We start from the raw sequence: 13,958 nt of genomic DNA, 5'->3' as shown, positions 1-13,958 counted from the left end.
CATCTTTTTTTCTGAGGGACTTGAGGACTCCTTCACAAAGACGTGTAGGCATTTACTTCCCAAACCAGCTTCCATGAGACCTGGGCACTGAAAAAGATGAGGTCCTCAGTATTTAGGGAATCATACCTCATGCTTGCTCAGTTCTTACTTACAGACTGTCTTTCACTTGAGGGGCTAGCAGCATATGTGAGCCAGGAAGGAAGCCAGAGAAATGGCAGGTTCTGAAAGTGAGTGAAACATTATGTTAGGAAGAACTTGCCATCCCTGGCAGTTTTTCAAGGCCAGGTTGGAAGGGGCTTTGAGCAACCTGGTCTAGTGGAAGGGACCTTACAGCTCATCTAGTTCCAACCCCCTGCCACAGGCAGGGACTGCTGAGACACTGTGCCAGAGCCTCAGCACCCTCACGGGGAAGAACTTCTGCCTAAGAACTCATCTCAGTCTCCCCTCTGTCAGGTTAAAGCCATTCCCCTTGTCCTGCACCTGAGGGCTCTTGTCCAAAGCCTCTCTCCAGATTTCTTGTAGCCCCTTTAGGCACTAAAGCTGCTCTAAGATCTCCCTGGAACTTTCTCTTCTCCAGGATGAACCAGCCCAGCTCTCTCAGCCTGTCTCCAGAGCAGAGCTGCTCCAGCCTTCAGACCATCTTTGTGGCCTCTCCCTGGACTTGCTCCAATAGGTCCAAGTCCTTCTTATACTGGGGGCCCTTGTGCTTAACACAACACTGCAGGTGAGGTCTGCACTGGGAATGGCTACCTTTCTGGCACCTCAGAACCTCCCTTCTTTTCCCTTGATTTTTGAGGAAGGTTAAGCCCCCATTGGAGTCTGGGCATATTTCTGAGAGGCAGGATCATCCTCAGGTAGTTCTTGCTGAGGACACTGCAACCTTCCTTCCCTCTCTGGTGTTCCCCAGGAGGTTATCAGCATTACTTACATAGCTAGCTGACCGCAGGCAGTCCCCCACATTCTTCTTGATGAGCACCCATTGATTTATCCAGCTGTTCTTAAGCATTTTCAAGGCACACTTCAATATCTTGGGTCTTCTTAAAGCCACAGTTCTCTGCCTGCTGATCTCCATAAGTTCATCTGAAATGATTCAGCTATGTTGCACACAACCCCTCCTTGATTTGTTTTATTTCCTACCTCACAGCACCTTGTAATGGAGTTCAGTTTGTGGCTAATTTCCTTTGTACCCGTGTCTTCATTTCCTGCCAATATTCTCTAAGAGGATTTAGGGATTTCCTAATATCTGCAAAAATATTGAATCTATATCATCTTCATTTGAGCCTTTGGCAATATCCACAACTGAGTCTGATTGTGGATCTGTGAAACCCACATAAAACTGTTCTGTGAGTATATACCTTGAATGGTATTAGATTTGATCTTGTATCTTCTGAAGCCGGCAATTATTTATGCTTTCCATGCTTGCCTGCCTTTCCTTTCCTCACTCTTCAGTTTCATAGATCTGACAGATATATTACAAAACTACAATCAAAACCAATCTGAACTGCGAACTGTACAATAAAAACATCACCTCCATCATGTGAATAACAGCAGTTGTATTCACTGGATGAGAAATTCCAATATTTTGCCTTTTTCCGTTTGGCAACTGTTTAGAAGAACTGCTCATACGGAACAGTAAGCATGTATGAAAAACCTCTACTAAATCACACAAATGAGTCAGCCCACTGTACCACTCGTGACTCACAGATGATCTGCAGTGGCAAAAAAAATAAGCCCTGTTGAAGATGCTGCCTTCCAGATGAAATATAATCCCTAATTCACAGTTGCTAATGATAACCCCTCACTTCTTGCTCTAATTACCAGAGGCATTAAGTCTGTTGCATTAACCGAAGCGTGTACTTGGGTCAAGAGAGATTACCAAAACAAATCATCCCAGTAGACTTAATAACCTCTGACAGTTCTCTTGCCTTCTTAAACTGTTACCCCATTTCTCCCCATTAGTGGATTAAGTGACTGTACAAAATGAGTAATTGCAGCTTGGATCCCCTATAACATTTATGCTGTGACAGTCTTTAGCAGCGGTGATTCAGTAGTGTTGAGGGTCTCCATTCAGATGATAGTAGCACAAGAAACAGGCTTTTTTGGGGCACAAATTCTGTGGATTTATTTGGGGTTTCGCTTTGTCTTTTAAACAAGTAGATATGGGCAAAGGGGCTGCTTCAATGACAAAAGCTTGGGATGGACTACAGGGAGAAAAAAGTGCTGCTAATTCACTATGACAGCATCAGAATCACATATGGATGCCAACTTGAAATGCTTCTCCACTCATTCCCACCCCTTCCCGATCAATACTCGGCAGGCTCAAAAATGCTCCACATGCCTACACTGCTTGTTCTCACTGCCACGCGTTCTCACATGAGCCTTGGGCCTGCACTTCATATCAAGTAAGTTAAAGGTTTCTATCATTTCCATACAAAGCATAGCATTGGATCTGGTCCAGTGGTTTATCAAGCCCGAGATCTTTTTTCCATTCGTGGCCAGTTCGGATATGTCAGGAAAAGGCAGGGAGTTTTTGCTTGGAATGAGTTCTCTTAACCTGGGAAGAGTTTGAAACCCAAAATCATTTACAACCCTGAGTGGTTTCAGGCTGCAGTGTAGCATTCCCAAAGGATCACTACCTTAGGATGCAGGAAATTCTGACATGATGGTGCTGCTACTCACCACTGACCAGCCTCAACTTAGCAAATTCACAGAAGTCAAGTTTTGCAGCTTTTAAGAAGCAAGCCACTGTGCAGCAAATATAAATCATGCAGCAGGGCTTCTAGTATTGACAAGATCACTGGCACCCAGTGCGGTGAGCTTTTAGAGAGCCTGGAAAATCCCAAGTTCATTATGGACAGCTCAGATAGTGGCAGGGGTGCAGGAAGCTGGGAGCCCTGGGTGCCTCGGTTCTGAGGCTCCCAGGAAAGATGACTGAGATGCTGGGCAGAAAAACTAGCATTTTGAGTTCTAAATGCATATATTGTTCTTTGGAAGTTCACTGAAATAGTGCAAGTTCAGTGCATCATGATTTAAACAAACATTCCACCAGACCATTTCCAAGCATCTGCAAAGGATATTTTTTCCTCTATCACTGTTTTATCCATCACTAAACTACAAGTACTGATCTATTGTTTCAGTCAGGATGTCCCACCATCTTGAGAAGCTACCTGTGGCCAACAGTCACAAAATCAGGACTTTTATTTATACGCCCAGGTAAATGGCCTGAATGCCTAAAAGGAAGCACTCAATAAATGCCAAGAGGCTTGCACTGATTTAAACACATGGTTGAAAGAGCAGCATCTGGAGAAAACATGGTGTCTGGCAGAGCACAGTGCAACTGGAAAAGCATTTAGCACTGGAAGTCTTGGCAGGTGAGAAAAAGCTGCCTCAATTCTTGATCCTAGCATAGGTTTGCCTGGCTCTTGGTAGCCTGATTATTTTTAGCTGTCAAGAAAAGGACCTTGAATCTAGAAGCACAATAACTCTGGGACAGACAGACCGACCACAGTCAAGATTTACAAGAGCCAAAGCAAGAAGCACAGTCTGTGTGAGGGGCTGAATCAGGCTGGAGCGCAGCATCTCCAGGAGCTGGTATTTTTCATGTGGTTACCCTCCAGAGCACAGTGTTAGCTTGTATTATTATTACACTTTGCTGCTATGTCCAAATTGACCCACTTGAGAACTTAACTGCTCGAGTTTATGGCAGTTTGAAGCAAATTGAGTAAGTCACCACTACTAAGTGGGAATAGTCACTCAAACACAAACTTGGGGGAGAGAAGATTCAGCCTGGCATCCCTGTTTCTGGGCTTCATCCAGTGACTAGTAAAATACATACATTAGTACATTACTAGTAAAATATGTGTTCATTGGAGCCAGAACTAGAAGCTAGGTCTACACGTCTCACAAGCCAGTGACAGCTACATACCCGTAAGATCTATTGCTTTCTCTTGATGAAAATATAATCATTGCAGAACAAATGGGTCAGCTTCAGCAAACAGTTGAGAAGGGTGTCCAGACCCAAAGAGCCACGTCCTTGGGAGCTACTTCTGAGTGTTGGGAAAGAGATTTGTGTAGGAGGAAAGTGAGATTTTAAATAACAAAAACCAGAGTGAAAAGGGCTGGACAAGCACATTCTGCAAGAGTTTGAACCACATTAAAGCAGCTGTGGTGTTTTATGATCTTGGTTAGTGGTATGGCCAATCTACTGTAAAAGCTGCCTGATCAAACATCTCAGCATGGGTCATCTCACACATACCAGTAATAGATATCAAACTTTTACAACTAATAGGTGATGCCTAGGCTGTGGCAACATAAGGTGTTATGTTCCAAGGCTGACATGGCATGGAGGAGAGGATGGAAAGGAGAAGCTGAAGAAGCAGTGAGGGTAAAGGAAGGTTTTGTCAGTAGAAGTGTCTCAAGCAAAGCACAGGGAAAGAAAGGGCCAGACAACTGCATGCTTTGGGTGGGAAGAAAGGAGGGGAGAATCATTGACTCTATAGTGCAAGAGCCCCTGAGGGAAACAATTGCTACGAGAGAGCAAATACTATACAGATGAGAATGAAAGCACCAGCGGAATGAGAAGAGAGACAGTCTTTATTAGAAGCATGATATATGTACCACAAAGCAGATCAAGAGATTCAGCAAACTAGTGAGAACCAGCCTTGTGAGAGAGGATTTCAACAGAGGCTTCAGTAAAGTCTTTTGAGAAAATTTCTAGACAGATGAGATCATGACCTTCATTGCTACACACTCCAGCTTCAGTGACTGGAAAATGAGCTAACAGCCCTCAGTCTGTGTCTGGGAAATGTGTATGCTATTCTTTTAGTCAGTAACTTCTAAATATTTGTCATCATCAAGAGCAGGCAGCAGGAGAAACGAGGAATGTCACGGCATTCTTCAAGTGAACACTTCCCCCTCTATCTTGGACTATAAAACTATACAGCTTTGAGCTAATTCCTGTGATCAGCTCCCCAGCCCTATCCACTTTATTGGCTGTTTTATGCAGTCAAATCCAAATTGCCACAGGGAGAGGGCCAATCATTCGTGCTGCATCTGCTCCAGGCAGTGATAGGACACAGGGTAGATATTCAGGGCCAGAACTAGCTACATACAGATTCAGGGCACTGGAAGCAGGAATGGGGACAGAGACACAATCCTGGAATAAAAGCACTGATGCAGAACAAGGTGCTTGGCCAGGCTAGGGCATGAGGTAGCAGTAGCAATAGGACAAGGGGTGATGGGCTCAAACTGAAACAGGGGAAGTTCAGGTTAGATATAGGGAAGAAGTTCTTTACTGTGAGGGTGGTGAAGCACTGGAACAGATTACCCAAAGGAGTGGTGAATGCTCCATCCCTGGCAGTGTCCAAGGCCAGGCTGGACAGAGCTTTGGGCAACATGGTCTAATGTGAGGTGTCCCTGCCCATGGCAGGGGGTTGGAACTGGATGAGCTTAAGGTCCTTTCCAACACGAACCATTCTATGACTCTATATATTTGCTCCTTGGGCTTTCATAGAGGGAGGGGAGGGCAGGCAGATGCATGTATGTATACTTACATAGGGAAACAAGATGAATAAACCTATGTGGTAGGAGAGGGAGGGACTGCTTTGCCACCATGCTGAATTTGGGGCAGAAGGGAAGAGGAAGTGGAACAGCATTCATAGGAGGTCATTCAATCCAATTCCTGCTATGAGGAAAAACAACAACAATCTCATCTGAGTGAACTTCTGCTCCATTCACCACTCTCTAGCAGCCAAACGCTGGCAAAGACCAAACAGCCACAGCTGAAATTCAGAGTTTTAGAGAAGATAATGGACCCTCAATTCAAACAACCCAATAGCCCTGAGAAGAGGCCACTGTGCAAGCTGCTCTCTCCTGCTCAGTGTATGCTGTTTCTGAAAGCCACGCCAACCCAAAAGCTCACCCTCCCCATGTGCCATGCACAGATCAAAGCATTAATAGTGAATTTCCTAGGAATTTTCAGTTCCTCTATGACATTTTCATGCCAACTTTAACTCTGCCCAGCATCATCGTTATAAACACTAATTGAACATAATGTGATCTGGCAAATTCACACTGGTTCCAGTTTATAGGCAGGAGTGGGGGTCAAGGTCTCAAGAAAGCAACAAACTCGGGTGAGAAAAAGTGACTTATCCAGAGGCTTAATTTCAGGTACAGTACTCACAGGTTCTGTCCTAATCGCTGCACTCATAGCCTATGCATTGACAGGCCTTGCAGAGGCTTCAGAGGATTCTTCTCCACTTCTTTAACAAGATGTTAATCAAACATTTCACAGTGAATATCAACCAAACAGAATTGGGCCTGTGCAAGCACAGCTCTCCCACTGTCATTTAAAAAGCAGCATACAGCAGGGTGGGTATTACGGCAGTTCAGTCATGCTGATGGATAGAGTCCCGCTGCCCTCCTGTCATACAAGGAGCTCTGCAGTGACCAGCATTCGGTTCCCTGATGCAAAGCATACTGCCCTACAGCTTCTACTTTCATTTGAGAAGACGCACCTCATATTTGAGGAAGAGGGAGAAACTGTCAGCCAATTGCTAGGACCTGTGTGGGGGGAGTCCCTACTATTTGGTGCACCCACCGTCCAACATGAAGTAGAGTTCCATCAAATTCAAAGAGCTACTAAGAGCTTTGGGAGGTGACAAAGCCTTGCAGGAGCTCTTGGAAGAAGCAGCAGTTGGTCAAGAAAGGAATTACCCCACAATGTGCAACTTCCTGTATCAGCAGGTTTTACTTGCACTAAGCACCTGAATGCTGCTTGTGCTTGATTTACCTGCTTTACAGCTCTGTCACAATGTTAGAAAAGGCATCACCTTGTCCTGGCATGGCTGGTAAGCAGAGCAGCTGGAAAACAGATTAGGGATCAGGAGTCTTATACTGCAAGATGTGGCATCTCAGAACTAACAAGCCTAAGCCAATACTAAACAAACCACCTAAGCACTCCAGCTTTGGGATCAGGTCCATGGCTCAAACCATAGCTGAATCAAAATAAAGCTGAACTAGATTTTAAGTCGTTTCTGAACCTACAGACTTCCAAGTAATCCCATCTGCATGGCTCAGTCAGCCTTCTCTTCAATGAGTCCTCGTGGCATTCCCCATTGTAGTTTTGCCAAGCTCCTGCATGGATTATACAAAGTGCAGAGAAATGAACAAAAATCGCTTGCTTTTAGCTGCGGAACAGATTGCAGAATTGTCATATCTTAGCTACCTTTCAGTAACAGAAGTATGGAAGGGAAAATGAGCTCAAAAGGAATGCTTCAGTCTTTCTGGCCCATATTACCTCCTCCCTCCCTAAGATGGGGATAAATCTGAGCAGTTGCATCTTTGTCATCTTCACTAGAAAAGGGAATGGTAAGAATAAGTCACTCAAGAACCACTTTTCCAAGTATGACATTAGATTACCTTATATTATATATAGTTTCACCAGTAAGTTGAGGTTCCTCCTCCACCCTGCAGCAAAGATTGTTCACTGAAGTTGCTCTTAAATAAGCAATGGATGAGGACTAAAGACCTTTATTCCCCAAGAGAGAATTATGAATCACAAGTATTTGTCTTGTCTCTGTCATCTAGCATCTTGTAGGTTACACAACACTGGAAAAGGCAGGAGTTGAGGCTTGGAAACAGTGTGTTTCCAGCAGAACTTCAGTTAAATTTAAGGCTGCTGCAGCTTGAAAGAGTAATTTTGCCTCACAGCTGCTTAATAGGCAATACTTACTATTGCCACCTCAACACCAGTACTGGCTGTTATTGGCAAGCGACAAACACATTTCTCAATGCCCCTGCTTTTAAAGAATGGCACTATAGTTCCACACCTCCCATTTGATGACTTCCAGAGGTGTCTTCCTCTTGTCAGTGTGACAAGTTACTGACAGAAGCAGCATCACAACAAAGCAAAGGTTAAAGATACACTGACGAAACCCACAGTCCTTCCCACATGTAATCTGTGGCCTCTTCCCCCCATTCTTGGTGTCTCACCCTGTTTTCCCTTATTTTGGCTCAACAGACCACAATAAAATGGCTTGGTAGTCAAACAGGCTCCAGTTCGAGTGAGATACAGCCAGTTCCCAGACAAAGCACAGGCAAGCAGAGCTGCATTTAAGAGCAGCCCAAGTTAATCCAGTTCTAAAAGAAAGGTACATCCATGTAAATCAGCCTTTAAGTATGGCAGTGGCTGGTCACCAAGGCACTCCTTTCTCCTCATGCAGATGACAACCAAAGCAGCCTTTGGGGCCAGTAGTTCCCTGGATGCAGATAAAATGTATTAGAGAGGAAGGAACAACAAATTTGTGTGGTATGGGTGGAATTACGCTGAGGACTGAACTAGACACTGGGCCTTCAATCACCACATCCATGGTGAAACAGCAGGAAAAGTGAAAACTAAATGAAACCCTCAATCCTCTCAAGTATGATTTGGGGAAAACTCCAGGAACTCACCAACAAAGTTTAAGTTGAGAAGCAGATACTCTTTACTACGATGTCAAGAGACACCAGGGATAGCTCCTCCTAGTGAGTCTCATCTAAGCATCAACCAGGCTGTGATTATATTGTCCTTAAACATACATATTCTTTAGATTACATACATATTCATTGAGTTACTTATACATTACATCATACTTCTAGAATTCCTCCCTCACACACACTAAAATGCGGTAGTGGGCTTTGGGAGTCCTGGTTGTTATTTCTTCCTCGCCTTCCTCTTCATCACTCCATTTCAGGATCGTTGTCATGTCAGTAACCACCAGGCTGGTTCTGGCCAGTTCTTGCTATGCTTGTCTTAGTCATTTCCTTACCTCTATAGTTGCTGACAAAGCCTAACATCCTTGAAGTTACTTATTTACAAGCCCATTCTTCAATCAACCCCATTCTTCAAGTAGTAATAGCAAGGAATAATAGTAGTAATAATAATAGAGGAATAATAGTAAGGCTCACAAGCATTGGGAATAACAAGAACAAAAGACAGCCATTTACAACTTTAGATCAACGGATGAACAATACAATTTACTTTGTTGGTGTATGCTTCAGATATTCTAATTCCTCATTCTAGAAAGGCTGCTGATGAAAACACTGGAGTTCAAAAGACCTCAAAAATGTGTTTAAATGTGTTTAAAGCTTCAGCAGATTCTAGAAAGCATACAACAGATTAATCTGAAAAGATACTTAAGGCGTTTGCATTTTGCTTCTGCAGTAAGCAACTCAAAAAGGATTTTTCCAGTGGTCTGTGCCCAGGAAGCATGAACAGGGAGTTGTTGTTAGCTCCATGTTGAGGAAGAGTGAAGTGCAACATAACAGAAGGTCTAGTGTACCATTTAGACCACCTGCCTTCTTTAGCATGTACACTTTGAAATCCTGACAGATGAAGTGCTTTGGCACCTACTCAAGGGATTCAAGGAGAATCTTTAAATTACCTTTTTTTTTAAGCATATACAGAGGTATGGAAGCTCTGGTACCCAGTTTAAACAGAGGACTGGATCCCTATTTCCCCACAGTCGTTTTCCCCCTCCCAGATTCAGACGATTACAATTACTTTCTTTGTCACTGGCCAGTGGATAGGAAATGCAGTCAAGCTATTTATCACCTCACCTCCAGGTAATGAAGTGTTCAGTTTTGCCATTCCATGTTTAAGCAGAGGACAGTGAGTATGTTTTTATGCATATGCATATCACTTTATCCTCTAAGTGCCAACTAGTGTTCCTGGAAACTCCCCCAGTCCAAATGTTAGTAACACCACAGACATCTTGCTCTGCTAAAACCCCCCAAAGTGTTTCCAGTCTTTCCACATCAATCAGCACAACTGAAGCCAGTAGTAAATTGATTCTCACATTGCACTGGTGCCTGGTTTTGTTAGAAATGATTTGTGATAGATATGGTGGAATATATTGATGAGTACTGACAGTCCCAGTTTCCCAGGCGCTTTGTAGCGCTGCCATTCCCAAATGACCCGCTTTCCACCTTGTCAATTTTCTTCTGCAGAGTGCAGTAGAAATATCTGGTCTATTATGAGAGCTTCATCCCCCTCCAGAAAACAAAAGGATCAAGCAAGTAGAAGAATAAGCACAATAAAACAGGTTTGCGGTGTTGCAAAAGAGCTGCTTTTTATTGAGATTTTGTGTCAGGGGAAAAAAAAGGCACAAAATAAGTTACAAAGACATTAATACGAACTGTATGAGTCGGAGGCAGTATTAGAGCTGTTACAAATCACCTAGAAGTTGGTTTACTAACACAGATTAGCCTCTACAAAATGAGTAGAGAGAAACTGTATTTCAAATGATCAAAATAATTCAGAAATTGAATGAGACTGGAACGACCACCAATATTAGCTTTTGGGTAAATTCACATGGGCTTACCACCATCGCCTCTTTTAGAAGATAATATCACAGGAAAATATGCAGTCTTACAGAATTACTTTCAAAACTCATTTACCTTTTGTAATTTAAGAACCTGATATTTACCTTTCATACCTCCAGTGAAGTACAGCACATACAGGTTAGTATGCATAGGAATTACATTAGGAAAACAACAGATAAGTGCAATTATTCTGAATATTTCAACAGTTATTACAGCCCCTCACCTATGGCAAAGAGCATCTTAAAAAGATGGATCCACGAACATGTGAGTATACCACCACAAAAGCTCCACTGTGGAAAAGCTTATGCTGTCTTTAGTTGTGACTTCCCAGATCAAGTATTCTAAACTCGGGCTTCTCAGCAGTGCAACTCTGAGTTAACAACAGCACACTAATACAGTTAAAGAAGAGGAAGTACTTCTGAAGTATTTCAGTCCTCATTTTAATGCAGGAAGGCTCATACAGTATTCAAGTAAGCCAAATTACAAATATTTAAAAATACACACACCAACTATATACAACTTGATTTTTGTTTGAAGCAGCGAATCTATTCCCCCCTATTCCCACTTCCCTGCTACTCAGCTGGCGAGGACTTCTGATTGTTGATTCAAATTAAACTGGCATGAGGAAGCAATACAAAGTCTCCAGGATAGAGACTATACAGAGATTTGTTTTCATGATGATAAAGGGTTGAGTAGAAAGAAAGTAGTTTACCCCTCTGGCTGCTCCTCTGGTCAAGTGGAGGTCTAAGTTCTGTCTTTTGAAATCAGCACGGATGCAAATGTAACCAGACACAAAACTTGGCTATAAATGTCTGATTATATCCTTAGGAGTTTCCTTTACTTGACCTAAGACAACAGTAACACAGAAAGGGAATACAGTACCAACTACCACTCACAAAAACTGCCATCCCAATGTGTAAGGACTTGATTTGCAAGAAACCCTTGTTCAGTCACGTGTTGGACATAACTGTCAGGGTTTTAGTTGTGAGAGGTCTGCAGGGTGTCGTGTGTGGGAAGAGGCCAGGGGCTACCCTGTGCTAGTCCCAGCAGCAGGGAGCACAGACATCACAGAATAGCTGAGGTTAGAAGGGACCTCTGTAAGTCATCTGGTCCAAAACCCTGCTCAAGCAAGGCCACCTATCAAAGTAGGATGCACGCATATAGACTCCGCAGTCACCCCCACAGTAACAAACTGCTTCCCTATGTCCAGGTGTTTAAGAAAGGGCACTAAGTGACAAGAAAAACAGATTACAGTGCTACAACAGTAGGAGGAAAAAGAAAAAGGTAAGACCATGTCAGCACAAGAGGGGCAGAGAGACAGCTGAGCAGGAGAAATGCCAAAAGGAAAGTCCTAACCTGAGCAGAGACAGAGCAAGACTCAGGAGGAACTACGACACTAAAGGGACTGTGGCTGGTGAAGAAACCCACGCAAGAGCACTTCAGTAAGAAACAAGGAGCAGTGAAAAGAACAGCAAGCACAACAGACTGGTGCCTATCTCCTGTGCTGCCTGTTGCCTTGCTGAAGGGACCAAGGATAACATATAGCCAAGGAACTAGAGACCACCACGGGGCTTATGGCATGTGGGGAGAGAGGGGAAGAGTGGTGTCTGGAAGAAAGCAGGAGTGTTTTTCAAGTGTTTCATTTATCTTCCCCTTCAATTCCAAAACCAGCAACTAAAAGCTCTTTAACTGGCAATAAATTAAATTGATGACAATGCCCCAACCCAGATTTATTGCTCCTGAAAAGTCATGCCCTCAGCTGAGATTATTACAAAAGGGCTTTCTGGCCTTTCTAAAAGCAAGTAGTACACACAGGAGAATCCATGCTCTAAAAGCGTGTCATTATTTTGCTCCTTCAAAACCTAACTACATTTAAAAGCTCTTTAAGAAAAACTTTAAACAGGAAGACTCTGTGTCTTCAAGTCACGGATTACCACTTAAATAAACAAGGAAATATTTTGTAGTTTCCTAAAACTCAATTAAATACAAAATTGGCAAAAAACTCAATATAAAGAGGTAGCTTAAAAATCAAAGTATGATTAGATTCAAGAAGGAAGATAATGCAATAAAAGTATCCACATGACAAAAATACACTTCCAATTTCTACACAACTTACTCAAATTTTAATGAGAGCAGAATAAACCTTGGGTTAGACTTTGCAGAGTGACAAAGATCAAATACTCAAAAATCAGTCTTTTAGAGGCATACTGGAAATCAAAGGAACCACAATAAATTCTTTCATGACAAGTCATCCAGCAGTTTCCTGCCCTGTGAGTTGCATGGGTTTGGTTCCCCCCCCCCCCCCCAAACTAATGTCAGGAATTTTGTTTGAACAGAGATGTTCCAGATAACTCTCATGGAACATCTTTAAGTCTGTAACTTCCAATACTGGTGGAGGTTTTCTTACTACCATACTTTTTGCTTGCCTCCTGATAAATTGGGTAAAACATGAGCACCTCCAATGTGCTGGTGGGAGGCAGAAACACACATGCTAAAGACTTCTTTCCTTTACAGCCCTTTTGTAAATGAGGATAGGCAAGCACTTGGTTTAAACATACTCCATTCTGCGAGGAACAGGCTGACTCACAGTGAACTTTAGTTGTAATAGGGACTTAAGCTCTAGACATTATTATGTAGCAATGCCTCAAACAGACTGTGCATGACAAATCTGCTAGAGCCTATGAAGCTCCAGGCAAGCTGTTATTAGCAATGCTAATCTGAAGGGCTGATGAATGATTTAACAAATTCTAAGGTGCAGTTTTCAACCAGATTTTATCAGTCTTGTAAGGCTTTGACATTTGCAACTTAGAAGCAAACAGGCTCCGCAGATTCCTCTATAATGGCTACATGGTATAAGTTCTGCATGTTCTACAAAAGCTACACTGAAAATCCTTCATTTAATTTCTTTGGTTTCACAGAAACAAAAGCTACTTAAATGAACTGAGTAATGAAAGGCAAGCAAGCAAAGGTAACTTACTTTCGTCTCCGAAAGCTCCGGAGATGCTTGTAAATACCTGTTTTATCAGGTTGTGTGGAAGAATTCCAAATGAATGCAGCTAGAACTAGTTTTGAACCATCACTTTCCAGCAGAAAACTGTCTTTGGCACTTACATAATCTAATTCTATGATGTTACATTACACACAGTCCCATGTCAAGTTGACAGAGGAAATTAAAGATGACTTTTGTAAAACAGGCACTTTAAATTAGAACAGGAAAATCTGCTCCCCATTAGGCAATACAGGAGCTTTTTTTCCAGCATGGCAGAAGCAGCATGAAGTACCAAAAATAAGATGGAAGAGTTCAGTAAATTCAGACTCTTGAGGTGAAAGTTTTACCCAGCTCGATTAGACTTAAATAACAGCAGCACCTGCAAAATCTGAAGGCTACAACAGACTGGGCAAGGCATTAAAAACACACAGCGCGGAACAATTCTGTATCAATCTATTCAGCCTCCAATTTACACTTATATCTGTCGCAATGATTTGCTACATAGGTATCCTTCTTCCACTTAAAACACCTTGTAGTAAGATACAAACAATGAGACTCAAAATACAGCTATATCCCAAGCCTCCTGTTTGGTAAATGGGTGAATACA

The 13,958-nt window shown here is 42.7% G+C and overlaps 1 protein-coding gene across 3 annotated transcripts in view; it reads right to left on the bottom strand.

The window, feature by feature from the left end:
• Nucleotides 1-10,083: 10,083 nt before the first annotated feature.
• Nucleotides 10,084-13,958, bottom strand: part of SLC22A15 (solute carrier family 22 member 15) — a 38,401-nt gene continuing 34,526 nt past the window's right edge. For all 3 annotated transcript variants that reach the window (XR_009743501.1, XM_061454040.1, XM_061454042.1), the window contains exon 13: nucleotides 10,084-11,208. Coding sequence is in view for 2 of the 3 variants with exons in the window: in XM_061454040.1 (XP_061310024.1) it covers nucleotides 11,187-11,208 (22 nt within the window). In the remaining variant the exon portion in view is untranslated. The remainder of the gene's footprint in view (nucleotides 11,209-13,958) is intronic.

The sequence above is a fragment of the Pezoporus flaviventris genome, unplaced genomic scaffold (genome assembly GCF_033815535.1).
Source record: "Pezoporus flaviventris isolate CSIRO_AGI_PZ_B2104156 unplaced genomic scaffold, CSIRO_AGI_Pfla_v1 ptg000015l, whole genome shotgun sequence".
NCBI lineage: Eukaryota > Metazoa > Chordata > Aves > Psittaciformes > Psittacidae > Pezoporus > Pezoporus flaviventris.
The sequence above is the reverse complement of the archived record's forward strand: the minus strand, read 5'-3'. Positions and strand labels throughout refer to the sequence as shown.